Here is a 20348-nt window from a genome sequence, read left to right as displayed (position 1 = left end):
TTGCATCTAAACTAAAAATTAGATTTTATCATTTATCTTGCCACATCTGTCTTACTATAGTTATAACTGAGGTAGTGTGTAAAACAAAAGTAACAAATGTTTAAGGAAAAAACGTTTTCCTTCCACTAGAGGGCGCTGTTGGTCTAATTAGATGTGGCCATTTTACAGCAGGTTTACAACACGAGTTCAGTTTTGATAAACATTGGGTTATGTGTTATAAGAAGACAGTTTCATAACACTGATTAAGAAAAGGAAGGCTAGAAAATCAACAAATACAAATTTAATCAGTTTATAGACATTGAAATACCACAACCATGCTTAATACAGTCATTTCTTTAGGACCAAAGTTGACTAATGATAAATTGGCTTTGACAAAAAATTTTTATGCAGCAAGTTTGACATGAAATGTATTAAAATTATATGGATGACTGCTGCACTGATAGGATAACAACTTTTAGTGGAAGCAGTGATGCTTTGGGCAGCATCTCCCATCACTGAAAAAGAAGGCTTGTCATCATTGGAGGCCATTTCTATGTAGAGAGTTCTGAAGATGAGATTCAACAACAGCCTGGGGTCAAGCTTTATCCTCTAAGATGACAATAGTCGCTCCCACAGAGTGGGGTTTATCAGAGACTACTTCCAGAATTTGGGAATGAAGAGGTTGGAATGACCTGCCTGCAGTCCTGACCGGATCAGCTTGGGTGTGCTGTTGGTGCCAGAGTGACCAACACACCCATATCAGCTGACTTGTGACAGATGCTGGTTGAAGTATGGAATGCCATCCTATAGCAGCATTTGACCGAGCTGGTAACCAGCATGAGGAGGTGCCAGGCTGCTGTAGCTGTGTATAGTTCCTCCACATGCTACCGAGGCGCCTGTTTGTTTAATGAATAAATGGTTAAATTACTGCGAGCCCATAGAGGTAGGGTGTAGAGCAGGGCTATTCAATTCGGTCCTACGAGGGCCGCAATCCAGCAGGTTTTCCATGTATCCCTGCTTCAACACACCTGACTAAAATTAAATGGATCTAACAGCCAATCAAGTTCTGAACAATGACTAATTAATTTGAGTCAGGTGTGTTGAAGCAGGGATACATGGAAAACCTGCTGGATTGCGGCCCTCGTAGGACCGAATTGAATAGCACTGGTGTAGAGGCTTTGCTGCATGCTTGGCATCACAGGAGCTGCAAAAAAGAGAGCTCTCAAGTCCAGCATAGAGTCCACAGTAAGTTTCTAGGAGAATATGGATTAAATGGTCCAAGTAGTCGGCCAATGTTGCCAGGACTCAAGTCAGGCCTTGATCAACCCTGGATGGGTTGCCTGGGCGAGAGTGTATGATGTGAGTCCCAAAGCAAACAAATTACCTCAGGAGATGTCACTAAAGATAGATTAAATTTTTATAAGGTCTGACTCCTGTTGGTGAGGTGTTGCTGAGAGGATGGGCCTTCCTCATTCATTTTTAATTTTTCTAATTCTCCATAGAAAAGTGGTTAAAAAGGCACACGCATGTGACTCGATCACTGGACGAAGATCTTTATGATGGCATTCTGCTTGTGTTTGCATGTTTACATCAAATATTTGAGGTTAATGTGAAGGACCAAGCTGGTCAAGCATGAGGACACAGATGGCGGTTTCAGAAAACTGGGTTTTATTTACCCCAAAAAATGTATACAAAAACTACAGAGGAAAAACGGCGCCAAATGAACAAAACCAAACAAAAGTCATAATGATAAATTACCAAAAAATTTAACTTCAAACTAGCTTTCAAATAAAACTGACCAAACGTTAAAGAACCAAACTGACCTAATAAGCAGAAAACAGAGGGGAACTCACCGAAAAAAAACAAAGTTGAAAATACAAAGATAACTAAATGTGCACACTTCCAAACAGAACAAATTAATTTAATGCTAAATGCATGTTCAAACAAACTGTGTCATAATTTTGATGCATATAGTTTAGACATGTGGCTGTAGGTGAGGCCATCACAGTGGAAAAAGAAATGAAATTACTATAAAATATGTGGGAATATTTATTGTTCACAATTGTGTTTTGAAGATTAACTGATTTATTTGAACACAATCAATTTAAGTAGGTGGTAAGCACTCTGAGAAGCTCTGTGTAAGTTCAGTCACATAACTCCACCTTAATGCCAAGTGTTATATAAAACCTCTCACTGAGTCATCCTCTAAATCTGGTACTTGAAGTGCTCTTTTTTTTTTTTTTTTTTTTTTACGGGGAATCTGTTTCCTTGAGTTTCTAAATGCTTGAAATGGGAACATAATGACTGTTTAGGGTATGTCAAGTGATTAGCTACGTCATGTGAGAAGGACTGCTGACTATTGACTGATTCTGTATTAGTAACATGTCCAAGAATTACTGAGTGTAAGCCTAGACTGGCTTCAAGCCCAATGAAAGAAAAAAAAAAAAAAGATTATTTAAAGAATTTTTGGAAACTATTTTCATAAAATTCAAATTAAACAATAATTTTGTACAACATGTGTGAGAAAATACACTAACCTTTATTTCACAAAGCAATGAGTAGTGATAAAGTACCAAACTGATTCATATACCAGCAGTCATACTGGTTCCAGGAAAGGACACATAGAACCAGATATGCTGTCCCTAAATGGGTTTTTTTCATACTGAATAACAACATAAAAGTAGAAAATCCAGATGTGAATATCCAGGATTACTTCACAAACTCCACCTTCCAGTAATAAACTTAACTGCTCTAGTCATATACTAAACATTTTCAATCCTTGCACCAAAAATCAGCCCACATGGGGACAAGACTCAAAAAGACTAAAGAAATTTCTTGAGGTTATGAGTTGTACAGATTTATTTAACAATTCTGTCAAAAGTACAAGATGGAAGACATGCAAAAGGTGCAACAGGCATGTTTATAATACGTATTTAATTGTCAGTACAATACAGCATTCATTTGCTTGCATTATTAATTCATAGTTCTATAAAAACAAGAAAAGAGAAAAGGTAAGTGGCAGCAACATAAAATATTTAATTTGTTTCATTAATTTATCTGGAACATGACTGAAGCCTTGCAAAACACTTAAGGTACAAATAAATACTGACCTTTTGTAAAAATCAGATGTAATCAAACAAAAAAGAAGAAAAAAACAACTATGATTCTTTACACAAGACGGATGATTTTATACATTCAGATATTTTATTACTTATTATTCATCTTCACAGTGTTTGTCAAATCTACAGTTTCCAGTGTAATCTCATTGTGCTTAAAAGCAGTGAAAGTAACAAACTCACTATTCTCCAGTGTGACGGCAGGCTGATGCTACTCTATCTGTTCTCTAGACTAGTTACTGAGCTGCCTGTAGTTATATTTCATATGAAGAAAGTACCTTACAAACAGTTTGTGTTTCGGTCAAAAGAAAAAAAAAAAAAAAGTTAATAAATACAAAAATAGGCCAACATTTCTGCTCAGAAGGCCCCACTTTGCTACTTTTAGTCAGTTTACCAGACCAGATTAGTGAAACATCCAGACTTCAATGGTGAGCAGAGGAACTGAGCTGAATTTATAGGGAGTAGTTTTAGCATGATACAGAATTAAAATTAAATACAGGTGATATTACCAACATATTGTGTAGGTTGAGTTGAGCATAGAGCCACACCAGTTCTTCACTGAGCTCAGAATCATTTCATGTTTATGTTTCATTCTTGGCTTTCAGAGGCAACTCATGATCGTACAGACACGTTGTCAACATGACTGAAAGTGCAAGTTTGAGAATCAAATTACCAGATTTGATGGCAATATTTGGGACATTACACACATTGTGTGGTGTACTAAAGAGAAAATCCCATATGTACCACATTTCATCTTAATCCTTTCAGTATTTGTTGTGACCCTGCCAATACTTTGCCTTTGGTGTGCAAAGCCAGCTGTGTATATAGGTCATAAATCTTAGATGAAAAAGGAAGTAGAGACAGGCATGATGTAAATAATATTATTTGTAAGTAGATGCAGGTTAGCTCTGCTGGCTGGAAACAGGTTAAAGCACAAACATTGATAAGCTGAGCCAGTGGGAAAAGTTGAGTTAAGTCCAAAGCCGACAGACTTCTAGCTGTGGGGCAAACTGACCAAATGGATTTCGTTTGTCACAAGGGTTAAAATTAAGACCCCCTTAAGCCTTTTAAAATATTCCAAACATTCAATTTTACATTTTTAACCAAACTAAAAACATGCAGAACCAGAGAGGTGAATGGACAAACACACACATGTACATTTTTTATGTCGATCCAGATAAACATCAAATTAGACCTGATACAAATTAATTGATTTGCTACAGCTGAACTGTGAACTGGTGCAGGTTTTTTAGAGCTTAACAGCGTCTTGATGTTTGTCATGTGCTTCCTGGTTAGTTAGTGAACAGCATGAGGGAGTCACAGTGTTTCATATAGTTGTTACTGTAGGATCCTCTTTTTACCAAAATGTTATATTTAGTGGCAACTAGAGATCTCAGGATTTCTGATCCCTGCCTGGTTAAAACAGAAGAAAACAGAACCAGGATCTGGACTTTCTAGGCTGTAACAGAATCATTCTCCTTGTGTATGCTGTCATCCAAGTTTACATGAGTTCCCTACATGAAGTTTCAAAGATGGTGACCTTCCTATGTTTCTCCACAGAATAAACAACATTCTTTGGACCAAAATGCCTCCCACAAAGAGAAAGATCAAACCACAGCCAACATCTTGCTGTCTTCCTATGATGGACAGCCTGATGTGCTTTAACTTAGTTTTCACATTCAGTTTTGTTTTGTCTTGGTCAGAGATGCTATTGTTCTGTGACATCCTGCTGTTTCCTAAAAATTGTACATCAAACTATTAGAGGTGCTTCATATCTGAATGAGTGTTTGTTGTTTGGTCAAAACCAACTCACGGAAGCCCTACTATACTTTTTACATAACCCCCCCCCCCCAAAGACTGGAAATTATAATGCAAAATTTTAACGTTTTTTTTCTGCTCCACCCAGTCTCATAGCTTGGACCAAAGATCTCATAAACACAAGCTTGTAAACAAAACCAGCCCATTGTCTTACATGAATATGGCCGAACTGGCAAAGTCTCCAAATCCACAGAGAAAACATTAATTTATCTCTGTTTTCTCTGTGTGTGGATTTTCTAGGAAGTGAGTGGTTTATTTGTTAATATATAAAATATCCTGTTTCAATCAAAGTTTCAGCATCCATAAATATCTTCAAGGCTGAATTGAAAACTCATTTATATCTCAAAGACTTTGGGTGTTCTTAATCTAAAAAAAAAATCTAATTAAAATGGATTTTTTTATTATTATTTTTATTATACTGTATGCTTTTGTAAATGTTTTATTGTTGTTTATCTTTTGCTTCAGAAAATTGTTAAGCACTTTGGTTGATTTGGTTGTTTCTTACATGTGTTATACAAATAAATTTAATTTGATTCGATTTGAATATTAAGCAACAGCTGAGAAGACACTAGTAAAACATGGAGTAAATTGTAGCAGATGTTTCTCCTGTGGGAAAGCCATCTGCCACTTTTCCTTTGGGAAAGGCAAAATAGTACACAACAGGATTGCAAAAGAAGAGAAATTTGAGCACTGTATTGATTCTTTAGTCTAGTTTCAAGTAACTTAAGTACAAGAATTTAACAGGAAGTAGGTTTGGTTAGTGATGGAAAACAATATCTGACATAAGACATAACACAGATTTAATCAGACATTCATGGTTAAATAGGTGTATCCATTTTTCACATATAAACCATAACGACTGCAAAGAGTTTGACAATCTTAGGAAATACCCAAACTACACTAAGCTAGCTAGCTTGCTACATAGCTTAGTGTAGCTAGCTAGCTAACTGTCCTCTGATTGAAGCTTAATGTTTAACAAACAGTAATTTGAAAGTTGGTGTAAATCACACCTAATTCATTGCAAAGAAAGTGTGTAAGGGTATGTCCTGAAATGCTGAAGCCTTTCCTCACATTATATTATCTTTCCTTTACGTTCAGACACACATTTCCAGAGAATATCCTCATCTGAAACTTATTAGGCTCCTGCTTCAAAGAGAAACTTTCCACTCACATTATTGCAAAAAGTCTGAAAGAAATCTGCGATTATTGTGTTTGTTTCTCCGTATGACACGAAAAAAAAAAAAAGATCTTGGTCATCATCATTCAATTTTAAAATCTCAAGTCTTCTCTGTTGGCTTTATTTGGTCGTTCAATTCCAGACGAGGAATATTAATATGTATTGTTTGGTTCAGTCAGTTAACAAACCTAAAGAAGAACTATGTTACTTTCCCATCTTAAAACTCTGCATTTATGACTCGTTTTGGTGCCACAGTGCGGTTTATCATGTAAATTTCTGGAACCATTGCTAACAGGCAGCATCCCAGGGATGAGTATCTGTGCTTCCAAAACTTTTGCTTGGATGCTGCATGATGCTACATGTTTTGCACCACGTCCTATGCCAACAACCAGTTCTGTTTTTGTTCTGTATGTTTATTTTTTTGATCCACAGTAGCATGTGCATCACATTTAAGCAGGTCATGACATGTAAGAGTAGATGCTTATTGGATACTCAGTCTTTTATTGCTGGTTTTGAGTCTTTATTCTAAAAACAATACTGCATAAGTCATCTTGACGATACCTCTCCATCATCAACATTGAAGATGGTTACAGACAGATTACAGACACAAAGCTGTAATGTTGATGAAGTGTTAGTGGCAGTGTTTCTGGCCTTTTCTGGCCTTTCTTTGCATCCATGTTGTAATCTGTTGGTGCTGGTCAGTCTCATAAGTATGTGGTTGCCTCTCTGTTCTCCCTCTCTCGGGCCTGAGCCACAGCCACATTAATGCACTGCAACCACTCTTCAGCGTGTTTCTCATCCTGAGCTTTCAGCACGTATGTCTTACTGTCGGTGAATATCTCAAATGCCCGTGGCAGACCCCGATCTCTGCGCTTTTTGGCTACCACCTATATAGAAAAAGAAAATGAACAAGGGAAGGAGAGAAGGGGAAAAGATCTGTATCCTGTAGAAAGTTGGTGCTTGTCTAAAACTTGTGTCATTTGGGCTTCTCATATACTCATTCTTAGACTTTTCATCATGTTCAATTATATGATCTGCTATCTTAGAAGGTTACTTAGTCAAAGCCTTGCTACAGGAAGTAAACCCCAGCTGTGAGGCCAGGCTGATATTACTAACAATGCAAAGCTTACAATTAGTGGCAAAGACTGAAAGTTTTCTGCAAACTGCTGAGCTAAAAGGGCTTTGAGAGATGATGACAGTCACCTTGACACTCTGCACCTTGCTCAGCTCAATAGGGATGTCATCCAGCTCATCTTTCTGTGGAAGGGAAAGACAGACTGTAATAAGTAACTCAAATCTACAGTACCGTATTCTTTGTGTATTCTAAGCATTTGAATGATCTGTGACTTTTTGCTGCCTCACTCTAGGATGCAGATTACAGAAGCACAATACTCTGCTATTGTTTCTAGTACATAGGATAGGATAAACGAGTAAAATGTGTTGTTCTATTGTTTCCCCAGGGCAGGAAATTTGATTATTTCTGTCTTGCCCTCCTTGGTTCCATGGATGTGTGTGTTCTGAAGTGTGCGGTGGTGTGGATGACATTTCCTTTTCCCACATAGTTAGTTATGTGGCTAAAACCACAAAACCAGAGCAAGAAGTGGGACCCATGGCAAGCATCCACATCCTTCATGTGGCATGTGTGTGTCTTTATGTTGGAAAGCATTCATTTGTAGAAGACTTAGATGCAGTTTTACCTCTCGGTCAGCAGAGCTGAAAGTCTGTTCCCCAGTAAGGACACACTGTGAAATAACTACATGCATTTGTTAAATTTCTGAAGTTGATAAAACAATTCTGGCATTGCTAATGCATTATTGATCTATTGTTTGTTTTAGTCGAAGGTCTGGAACTGAAAAGTGTTACGAGAATTTTGGATATAGATGTTTTGAAATGGCAAAAACAAATCACTTATTTTGTTATATACATGTTTTTGTGTCTCTAATGCATAATTTGCACAGGTTTTCTAATATACCAGTCAGTAAAGGGTAATCCACATGATGCTTCTCAGAATAAATTTTGTGCATTTTTGCATTAAATGATCATTTAGTAATTTTATACTTTATACTTTTATACTTTATGCAAACTCAGGTCAGGTGTCATTTAGGTCAAAGAAATGAAAACTATCAGTTGCTTGGATGACTAAAAATGGTCATGTTGCAAATCTGAGGGATTAAAACATGTTGCAACTCAACATAAAACATGACCAAATTTTACAGGAGAAGAAAGAAGACAGCAACAAGTAAACTTTGTGATCCATCTGATTTATGTAGTTTAATTGTATGCATATTTCACAGCATGTGAGGAAATATAAAGACCTCATATTTCTAATTATGTTTCCATGATCGTTCTTTTCTCTCTGAGCACAAAGACTTGGCAAACCATAGTCCAGGCCTGTCTGTAATTTAGTACCTGTCCTTGTCTGGTCCCAGTTAAAGAGAAAATGGAATATTCAGAGGCATTGCTATGTCCTACAATGAAAAAAAATCAATATTCTTATTTTGTGTTAAAAAGATGTCTAACAGTTGTGGGTTTCTGACTCAGGTGGCACCAACGTGACAGAGTTGGGTTTTTACAAAGTTTTTGGAGTAAAGGTCACTTCAGAAATTTAAAAGTACTATGCTATCAAACACAGAAAAGAAATGAAAAAATTTGATTACGTTCTTAAGTTATGTTCTGAAACGTGTCTTCATGTAAAAATGAAACTCCAAACTATTAGACAAAAATAACAGACACAGACATAAAAATAGCATCTAGTGCCTCTATAGTTCTGTAGGAATGCATGAGAAACAGAGTAAGAGATAAGTCATACTTTCCAGACTGTTGAAATTCCTCTCACTTACGGAGTAAGCAGGTTTTGGGATTTACTTTCCAGTTGGGTAAAAGTTATTTCACAACATACCAACCTCCTCCAGAACTCTCTGGCAAAGGTACACTGAGCTCACAGAACAAAGACAAAAAAAAAAAAAAAAAAAAAGCTTTGGCAAATCCATCACCATCTGGATAGCAGCACAAAGACTATTACTTAAAGTAAAAAATAAAAAGAGAGAGCCACTACATATCCCCATGTATCTAGACAACTCTGTACTGGACATAACTCTATAGTATTTGAGGAGACTTGTAATAATAATAATAATAATAATAACTTTATTTATAAAGCACTTTTCATTCTGGGGCAACACAAAGTGCTTTACATGAAAAATCAATTCATCCATATTATAGAAAGAAAAAAAAAACACAAATTAAAAAGAAATTACAGTTGCACGCAGGAACATGCATAAATACATACAAAGCAATAATTAGCATAATTTAAAAGCAAGTTGGATAAATAAGAGGGCCCAAGACCATTAAGACATTTATACACTACTAAAAGAAAATCAATCCTGAAGCGCACGGGGGAGCCAATGCAGCGGTTTTAAAACTGGTGTAATGTGTTCCCGCCCTCTGGTCCTCGTCAGAACTCGTGCCGCCAAGTTCTGAAGTAGCTGTAGGTTTAAGATGGACTTTTTAGGAAGACCAGTGAGCAGGGCATTACAGTAATCTAATCAAGAGAGAGAAATGGGCGGACTCTGGCAATGTTTTTAAGATGATAAAATCCAGTCTTTGTGACATTTCTGATGTGTGGAATAAAATCAAGCTCAGAGTCGAAAAGAACACCCAGATTTCTCACACACTGAGAGGGATTAAAATTATGTACTTTTGGTAAAATGATCTCTCTCTTGTCTTCAGGACCGATAATTAAAACTTTAGTTTTGTCCTGATTGAGCTGTAAGAAGTTCTTTGCCATCCATGACTTTATATCTAATACAGTTTAAAAGGACATTAACTGGCTCCAAGTCATCAGGAGACATGGCGATGTAAAGCTGTGTGTCATCAGCATAGCTGTGGAAATCAATGCCGTGGCTCCTGATGACATCCCCAAGAGGTAACATGTACAAATTAAAAAGTATTGGGCCTAAAATTGATCCTTGGGGAACCCCACACTTGACTTCATGGATTCTTGAGGAGCATGTATCCATACTTACAAAGAATTTTCGATCTGTGAGATAGGAGTAAAACCATTTGAGAACAGTACCTGAGAGGCCCACCAGACCTCTGAGTCTGTCTTGTAAAATTTTGTGATCAACTGTATCAAAGGCGGTACTAAAATCCAGTAGAACCAGGACAGAAAGTTTCTGTGAATCTAAGTTAGATCTAAGATCATTAACTATTTTTAAAAGGGCAGTCTCGGTACTGTGGTTTGTCCTTAAACCAGACTGATATTTTTCTAAAATAATATGTTTATGCAAAAACTCATGTAATTGCATAAAGACAAGTTTTTCAATAATTTTACTTAAAAAAGGTAAGTTTGGATACAGGTCAGTAGTTATCAAGATTGTCTTGTGTTTATTAAAAAATCTATTGTTTTAAAAAGACATTTGGGGTTATTCTTGTTTTCTGTGATAAGATTGGAAAAATTAAGGGTTTTGGCTTGTTTAACTGTTTTATTGTAGGTTTTTAGTTGTTCCTTAAAAATTTCTAAATGAATGACTAATTTTGTTTTCCTCCATTTCCTCTCTACTCTCCTGCAATGTCTTTTGAGTTCTTTGGTTTGCTCATTCCTCCACGGTGGTGTGGGTTTGGATTTTATTATTTTAGTTTTGAGAGGAGCTACAGCATTGATAACTGACTTAAGTTTGCTGTTAAAATGATCCACAATAAAATCACATGATGCAGGCAAAATCTGAGCAGGAGTTTGATTTAAAATTTCAATAAAATTTGCAGCCACTTCAGAAGTAATATATTGTTTCCTCACAGTTCTCACTGAGACCTCCTGTTGGCTAAAAGTGGTGATGTTAAAAAACACACAGTAGTGGTCTGACACAGCCAAGTCAACAACATAGGGCACACCAGTGGACAGACCATAGGTTATGACCAAGTCCAGGGTGTGTCCTCTGTTATGAGTAGGCTGTGTGACATGCTGTTCAAAATCTAGACAGTTTAAAATATTTAAAAACTCCTCTGCAATCTATTGTCAATGTGTAGGTTAAAATCACCAGTTATTAAAATTTTACTGTATTTTGAGTGTATTACAGTTAAAAAGTCAGAAAATTCTTGTATAAAGCAGAAGGCAGGCTTGGGTGGTCTATAAACAGTCACAGATAAAATAGGTGGGTTGCTAAAAACAAATGCATGATATTCAAATGACGAGTAGTTATTAAACAACAATATCTTTGCTGAAATTGATCCTCGCGCTATTGATGCAGTACCACCCCCTCTTCTGCCTCCCCTGACTGAAAATAAAAAGTTAAAATTTGGGGGAGAAGCCTCAGTGAGGACCGCTGGAGCATCAGTATCAAGCCAGGTTTCAGTTAAAAAGAGACTACTTGTGACACTGTCACTCAGTCAGCTAAAAATGTTTTATTATCAGCATATAATTAAATTTGACCTACTTTTTAAGCAACATTTTAAGACCTTATATCTGTGTGTTTTCCACGTGTTTTCTGTGTTGCTTTTTGCTGAGTCATTCTGATTAAGCAACATTTTGCTTTGTGCAATAGTTCTCTGTAAAGTAAAAGAGGGGGATAAGCTGGACATCCATTTTTTTTTTTGCTGCGTGTGTATCTGCTTTCCGTTGAAGAGGGTGATTCAAGCTGTTAGCGTCACATTTTCCCCCCAAGAGCCTTAAGCAAAGCCAAATCTTGCTACAGCTGGATTCAACACAAACTCCAGAGAGAGCGCTGAGCTATTCTAGAAGTGGGATGAGTTTCATCATGATTCAAATGACATAGAACAGGGAACTATTAATGAAAGTGTTTATAGTGAGACACCAGAGACTGTCAATGTGTATTTGTAGCCATTAGCAAGTGTGCCAGTGTGTGAGAGACTACGTTTTTACTGCTTACGTACTGATTTGCCTCGGCGAAAGAGTAGCTGATTTCCTGCTAAGGTGAAATAGCGGGTTTTCCAGCGTTTAATGAACTTCCAGCGGACCTGCTTCTCTTTCAGTTTCCCTTCAATCAGCGGCTGCCCCTCTTGGTTCACAACTAGAGGGCCAAACAAACACAGACATAGAAATAGAAAAGCAACATGAATACTCAGATAATTACTAGTTAAAATCAAGGTATGCAGAATACTATCCTTGAACACACACTATATTAAACCTTGAAGCAGATGGGCTACAGCAGTAGAAGACCACACCAGGCGTCCCTACTCAAGCTTCAAAGTTACAGGACAGAACAGGAAAAAAAGGCTTTGGTAAGAACAACATGAAAAGATCCATCCTGCTTTGTATCAACAGTTCAGGCTGGTGGTGGTGTCATGATGCAGGGCAGGGATCACCTACTCTGGACCAGTTGGGCCACAATCCTACAGATTTTAAATGCTTCCCTGCTGCAACACACCTGATTTAAATGAAATGACAGTATGTGACAACGTGATGGACACTCACGACTGTGCAGCATTATGTCATAGTGAGTGAGTCTTACTTTAGGTTAAAGAAGTATTGATGGTTAAATAGTTAGAATTTTGTGTTTATTAATTTAATTCTTTATGGTGGTTAACAGGTATGTGACTGGTCAAGCTCAGGTATGGAACACTTAAAACAATTTCTTAAGCCTTCCCCTGAGCATTCTGGGTCAGTGTGTCTTATAACAACCACTCACGAGGTAAGCTGTTTCTCTTTATAATGTGGTTAGTCCCTGTCTAAGTAGCATATCAGCTAATACTATCTTGAAACTTGGGAATCTTCACTTAAGTTAGTTGTAACATTTACATGCACAGCAACTTTGCAATATATATATAACTATAACACTGTCATGTAAACAACATTTTCTGATTGTCATAGCCTGAACTAGGCTAATTCTAGTAAGCTATTTTTGCTGATCACATTTAGTAAATGTGGGGTTTTTAAAGACATCTTGCTACACATTGTTTTACAACTTAGTTAGAGCTAAATGCAGAACTGAGCTAGGTTTTATTAGGAACATTGCTTTGGGATGTTTTCATAGATCAAGTTACTTGTTTCTGTCACAAGATCTGGCAACAATGACCTCACTACAGTTCAGTAGAGAACAGGAAGGCTCCAATAAAGAAAAGAGTAAAAAAAAAAAAAAATACAGAGGAGGCTTATACTCCCTGTTTGGAGAGAGAAGAATATAATTAAGACTTTGGATGTGTACAAACAATCCAGTTGTAGAGTGGGATAGCAAATCATTGATTGACCATGCTTTGTAAAATAAATAATATTAAGTTTAGATTAAGATCAATAGCTGCAGTATTACTGTGCATGTTCACATAGACAGTGAACATGAATTCCAGCTACCTCTTCTAGTTTTGCCAGTAAAGACATAATGAGTGGTTGAACTTTTTCTTTAAATTGAATTTATTCTGTGCTCTATCATTGCCATGCTCCAACAATCACTCCTCTGTACGTCCTCACTCTGCCACCGTAACCAAACCCTGGTGCTCTTAAGTTTGGGCATCAGGTTTGCAGGTAAAAACACACACACACACACAAACACACACACACACACACACACACACATACACACACACACACACACACACACACACACACACACACACACACACACACACACACACACACACACACACACACACACACACAGTACTGGCCACTAACACACACTTCAAAGACATTCCAGCAGTTAAAAAAATCAGCAGTATATCATAATGTATGGTGGAGCTGAAGTAACAACTGGCTCCACTTTGACCCCCCCCCCCCCCCCATACACACTCACCATGTAAACATGAGTTTAAAACTCCTTACATGTGTCTCAGTGCTGAGTCAAACAGGCCAAGTCAGCACATTTTATTTTTAGGGGTGGAGTGGGGGTGGAGGGTAAAATAGCACAGCATTACAAAGAAAATACATTGCACTGGTATGTGAATCTAGATTTGTTTCAGGGAGACCAGATGAGTCATTTAATGTAACTTCATCTAAAGTACTGGATGTACTCAGATGGCTTTCAGCAAACATATAAGCTTCCAGTTTAGGGGTTTGGTCATTTTTTTTTTCCTGACTCTAATCTTAAATTTGTGAACAGTCTCGTGTAAATGAACCACAGTGAAGTATTCAATGGCATGAATTATGATTTCTTAAGTAATAACGTACTATATGGTAAAAATCTCTTGATGGTTCATAACATGCTGAAATCTGCAGAGGATAGCAAATGGGATGGTTGTTGATTCAATAACCAGCTTCCCCAGTCCACTTTGTCTTTGGGTCTAGATACTAAACCCTGGATGCATGCCACATAGTCAAATATCCTCAAAATAAATAAAACACAAAATAGAGCATGTATGTCATTAAATGTGTTACTGTTTTTATTTAAAGTACAGCCATTTTTATGTTATGCAACTGACTGACAGTAGACTGAAAATTAGTTGCAGAAAGTGGTTGTTAACGCAAATCATTTCAGCAGTCTGAAGTGTGACTCACACAGAAATGTCAGGCATCAGGTGGAAAATGTTAGAAAGGGGTCGTTTATGTAACACAGAAGGCTGCTTGAATGTCAGGAACGATAAATATACAGTCCTGCAGAGAAGATATGTTGTTCCAGGTAGCACATGCAGACATTTTTTAAATGATAGATGACATAACACGCATCATTAGGGAAGGAGTATATTTAAGCTAGTTTATCTTAAACATGTGCAAAGTGTTTGAAGCTTAGTTAATTCATAATGTTTAATGATTTAATGCTAACTAAAGTGCTAAATGGCTGACTTATTGAGTGTGTGTGTGTGTGTGTGTGTGTGTGTGTGTGTGTGTGTGTGTGTGTGTGTGTGTGTGTGTGTGTGTGTGTTTGCTAACTAGAATCTTAAACTGCTAGCATGCACAGAAAGTTTGGTGACTATGTCCGGTGGTTGAGTTGGTGGGTTTATATCATTCACATAGTTACTAATACAGTTCTGGGTAATTAACATTTCCCTCATAAATTCAACTTTATCAACATGCAGACTGATTTTATGTCTACATAAGCACACACATAAGTAGAAATTGTACTACTATTCCCTTTTTAAAGCCTCCTGTAATAAAAGGTGACTGGCAGGACTCAGGCATCATCCATTCCTCTCAGTAACTCAGACGCTTTTGTGATTGAACTTGGCTCTGAGCAGCAGAGCTGGACAGATGGTGGTCATTTAGCCTTGTCCTGTTTGGATTTGCAAGAATGATGTGTGTGTGTTTATTTCTGTGCACATGTTGGTGGAGGCAAAGAAATCAAAAAAGCTAAAGATGCATCCAATCTAAAGGATGAAGATTTGAAATTCAAGCACTCACTAAATAATCTTGAATCTAGAAGACTGATTATTGTTATTATTATTATTATTGTAGTCATAACTATAGGTATGTATTCACAAAGAAAAAGACAGATCATTCAGATCAAATTAATCCAATTAAACAAACCTGTCCTAACTGTATTATACCATATTGTTCATTTCTGTACTTCTAATATTGTTTTATGAGCAGTTTAAAATAGAATATTACTGTACTTGTGGCAGGATTGTCTCAACTCAGCTAAATACGAGGGTATCAGAGTACATGATGTCTAATAGCCTCAGAGGACTGTAATGCCTTTGGCAGAAAAAACTAAATAAACTTAGGGGTAAAAGACAAAACTTATTAGGAAAGGTGTCAAGATAAATAAATGCAGGGAACAGCATTGTCTTTTAGTGGAATAAGGCCTAATTATAATTATGTTCTCTAATGCTGAACCAGTTTAGTATCTACTGAAAAACACTGAAAGAGTGAGTTTGTCTCATAAATTTCAGACTCTGGAGGCAATAACTGCATCCCATCTGACTGCTCCTTCTACCAACAAACAGCTTCCACTTTGGTTTGAAGGGAAAATACCTGCTGACTTCTTATTAGCTCCCATCAGACATGAGAGCCTGCAAACAGCAAGGCCACAAACGGGATTGAAGTTTAGTGACACTTCTTTCTCTTTTCCTCTCCCTCCATAACTCTTTCTCGGCATCTGTCACAAGCTGCATTTTTCTTTGTCCTCTTGTGTAACTAATAACTGCTTCCACTTGGGCCGACAAAGAGATACTTGCAGATTTAAGACCCAACATTTTCTCTCATGTATGTTGTCCTGAGGCCAAACTCAGATTTACAGATGCTGTTTGTCTTTTTTTTTTTTTTTTTACAATCCCATCACTCACCCAAACACACTTTGTACTTTCTGCCTTTTAAAGTGGACAAACACATAGGGAAGACAGGAAACAGAGAGGAAACTTAACAAGGTTGAGTTAATACTTAAGGGAGTCAGAACAGCGAGGAACCAAATTGTCTCTGTAAAAGAAACTTTGAATGCTATAGAGTTTAATGATTAAATCCATTAAATCCAGTTTCCAATGCACAATGTTTAGCATCACTGTTAATCTGTAGAGAAGCGTTCAAACAACTTTCCTGAAATCTGAACAGATGCTATACATGTAAACACTTCAGAATTAATGTGGCTGCTTCTGTCTTGTCACATCATCAATAAACACTAATGACCCAGTGACACTGGAGGTCGTGCATGCCCATGCCATCACACTGTGTCCATGTGTTTGACAGAAACGGTATGCTATGCTAATCTTTTCTTAGTTTCATCTGTTCAAAGAATGCTATTTCAGAAATCATCTAACGTTTTAAGATGTCTTTGGTGAAGTTTAGTCAGGCTTGTTGTGGAAGCTTGTTAATGTTTTGCACCTTGTGGTGCTTTGAAGGAAGATGGTTTTCTATTTAATAGTGAAAGAACTTGAGATTCATGAATTATTCATTTCTGAAATGCCCCGTGATTCCTGCTCTCTCTGATGAATTTGCACTGTTTTTGTATACAAAGGATGATCTGTGTTATATAAAGTTATACAATCCTCTTTAAGCCACTGAAAAAAGAGCTCTACATACTCAGTAGCTGTAATTCCTTTAACTTTTCTCCAGTTTGGATTTGAATAAGTCTGACGCCTATAACTATTACTTTTCAGGAAATCAGAAATAAAGCTGAAAGTCTGCCCATGTTATATATTTTCATGATTTAAATCCACAGGATACACAGCGGATTGATTGTGATTAAAAATCTGGTTATTATCTGAAATCTGACTTCATCAGGACAAAGAGCTCATTGAGTGGAGTCGCTGGGCCACAGAAACGTAATCACAACTGAGTAATGATGGCAGAAACTGACTGCTTCAGTGACCCTTTACAACACTAAAATCAGGCTGGTAGCTGCTCTTTGCTCAGGTTTCCATAACTGTTCTGGGAAAAGATTATTATCCTTGAAGGGCTTTTGAGTGAAAACATCCAACAGAGCTCCCGAGAGAAGCACAGACTATCACCCAGAGAGCTGCTGAGATAACAAGAAATGAGAAAGCAATCTTCCAAAATTCGGCTTTACTTGTTTATTGCTCTATTTAGAGAACACAGCAAAGAGTCTGTAATTTGGTGACTGCTGACATATACACTACTGAACAATAAGTTGTTTTAAAGGTACATGGATTTCATTTTCAGACAATAACTACTGATTTGTTTATTAAATCCCTCCTGACTTTCTGTGTGTGTGAGTCTGTGCTCACCTGTGGCCTTCTCAGGGTTGTTGCACATGAAGCAGAGCCAACTTCCCTCCTCCTCACTGTATCCAAACAGGTCAAAGAAACGCACCTCCTCCAGCTGGATCTGAAGGTTGTCCAGATCCTAAAGACAAAAGGAAATAAGAGCAGACAAAAAAAAAAAAAAAATGAAATCACTCTGCAACACAAGTATCAAACTGTTCTGTACAAACTGAAACCTCCTCATAGGGATGTGTGTTCTGGGAGACATTTAAGAAGATTTAATAACTGTAATGGAGTGTTTCTAAACGATGGGATAGCCAAATAATAATAAAAAAAGGGTAAAAACCTCAGGCTTGAAATTTGAGTTATACATAATACTGATGCATAATCCTGTAAATCAGGAATCTTCACAACTTTTTATAGTTTATGTTTACACAAAAAACACAGCAAGGAGAAATCATTTTGGTTTTGAAATTGGTACGTGCAAATTCACATTTGTGCATATACACAAAGGAAATAAACAAATTAAACCTGAGGGAAACCTGGACCCTATAAAGAAGCCCTGCACGTGACTTTAGATAGACAAAAACATGACGACTGTTAAACCCTGGAGATGAGAATAAATGTAATAATTGTCTCTTCAGTCATGTGAAAGAGAGGCAGCTGCATTATATGTCTATCAAAGGCATAAGTAATTGTAATAGCTGAGCTACTAGTGTGTTTGACATTTTGACCCATTCTCCTTTGGTCTTGGATGTCAGATGAGTCAGGCTGTAACTGAGAAAGCTGTTTTTATGTGTATATTCCAACTTGAACAGTAGAAACACACACACAGAATACAGGTCATGAACATGAGCATACATCAGAACTAACTTTGTGTTGTTACAACCTAGATAAGTGAAGTAAAAGGGGTTTGCCCAAGGATACAGATAAACCAGGACCATGTGTGGCTGAGGGAGATTGTGTTTAAATGAACATTAATATTCTCATATGGTGCAGCAGACTGAGAGATCTTCTATAAACATGTTGCAAAACCAAAATCCTGATCATGATAAAGGTCCATACAGAGAATGTGAGGAAAGCTAAAGGGGGGATGAAGAGAGATGGATGGGAAAAAGAATATTTTAGAAAATGAGAAAAATAAAACACATACAGATGTTTGTTTTTGTCATGGCCTTCTCCAGCACCAACATGCTGCAGTGGAGACGAGTGCTTGCAAAATAATAACAATAAAAAACCTTAAAATCTAAGCATATTCCACATTTCTTTCAATATTCACAGAGTACGTGATCAGCATTGATGGATCTAGTTTGTTGAAAATTATACAGACTTGTGAAAAATGACAACATTTCTAAATGAGCTGACCTAGGTTTCCCAACGTTTATTAATGTTTCTGCTCTGCTTACTAAACAACATCATCAGTACGGTGGTAAAGTTAGTTTCACTGCCCTCAATATGTCACAATGGTCTAGTTCAACTTCGCCTTCAGAAATGACACCAACTGTACAAGACTTGATCTCACATGACTCAAAATGTATTTATTTTCACTATACATAGTGATGATGTGGAATCTTATGCAATTAGAATTTCAGAGATACAAAGGGAGATGTTGCTGGAAAAAAGCAGAAAGAGCTGGAGCTCACTGATGGATTTACAGCTTTATTGTGCAAACTTCAGAGGACCGACCTTCTTAGCACTAAATGGCTTCATCAGAGTCACAAGTGAACACAGCAAATGGCCAGATAATTATAGACAATGCAAGGCCGGTGTTCAGAGTTCATTAGAAGTCATGTCAGAAGCCCATTGGTCAAAACAGAATAAAATGGAGCTTACCTATGTGTTCATTTTATGCCCACCCAACAACTTTGGGTGTCGAAACATTGGTCCTCTGAAGTTTGCACAGTAACGCTGTAAATCCATCAGTGAGCTCTTGATTTCATTCAGATATTGCTGCCATTGGGACTCGCAGAACATTGGTCCACTCTTCTAAGAGCCTAAATCTACAATCTTTTCCAGCTTTATTTTTTTTAAAAAGATGTGATACCCTTTTAATCTGCCTTGTCTTCTCTGTTTACGAGCTTGATTCTGCCAAACAAACATGGACAAGTTGAGCTGAACCAAGTAATGACGTTGCAAAGAAATGTGTCTGTAATGTCTGCATGAACTCAACAAATACATCATAAATTTGATTCACTAGGACCGGAAAAGGTATAATCAATGAAGACATATGAGGAAATAAAGGCTGAGTTATGGAAGTCTGACTATAAATTTTTTCTCCCTCCATCTTGTTGCTATCACTGTTTTTAGATTATAATAATTTGATCACAATGCCAGACTGTAACTGCATATGTCTGATTACAAAAGCAGGAAGGAAGCAACAATAATCAGATTGACTGATTCTGCAAAAAAAAATGTATCAGTTTAGTTTTATTTCTTTTCCAAATTTCATTCATTTCTGTTTCTCTTCTTTTTTTTTTACAGTTTACTTTGGATATGAACAACAAACTTCTGACATTTAAACAGTTCATAAAATATATTCATACTAATCTAATTGATGGGGTTATACCAACTGAAAAAAGAAAGAAAAGAGGAGAAGCAGGAAGAAGAGGAGGGAGGAGAGAGTGAGTGGATGAGAAAAAAGTATGGAGGCAAGACGGATTACAGCAACAAACAAAAAAGAGGCTTTATTTCTGTCTACATGGACATTTATCTTTAGGCTTGTC

The 20348-nt window shown here is 37.1% G+C and overlaps 1 protein-coding gene across 2 annotated transcripts in view; it reads right to left on the bottom strand.

The window, feature by feature from the left end:
* Positions 1 to 5591: 5591 nt before the first annotated feature.
* veph1 (ventricular zone expressed PH domain-containing 1) overlaps positions 5592 to 20348 on the bottom strand; it is a 64476-nt gene continuing 49719 nt past the window's right edge. The window contains exons 11-14 of one of the 2 annotated variants that reach the window (XM_041995437.1): positions 17650 to 17767; positions 11977 to 12113; positions 7294 to 7347; positions 5592 to 6977 (exon numbers count right to left, since the gene is read on the bottom strand). In XM_041995437.1, coding sequence (XP_041851371.1) covers positions 6795 to 6977; positions 7294 to 7347; positions 11977 to 12113; positions 17650 to 17767 — 492 coding nt within the window. In that variant the 3' untranslated portion in view covers positions 5592 to 6794. Of the gene's footprint in view, positions 6978 to 7293; positions 7348 to 11976; positions 12114 to 17649; positions 17768 to 20348 lie in introns of those variants that run through there. The other variant, XM_041995438.1, reaches the window with a different exon arrangement.

Source organism: Melanotaenia boesemani, chromosome 9 (genome assembly GCF_017639745.1).
Source record: "Melanotaenia boesemani isolate fMelBoe1 chromosome 9, fMelBoe1.pri, whole genome shotgun sequence".
Classification (NCBI taxonomy): Eukaryota; Metazoa; Chordata; class Actinopteri; order Atheriniformes; family Melanotaeniidae; genus Melanotaenia; species Melanotaenia boesemani.
This window is presented reverse-complemented; position numbering and strand designations above follow the sequence as displayed.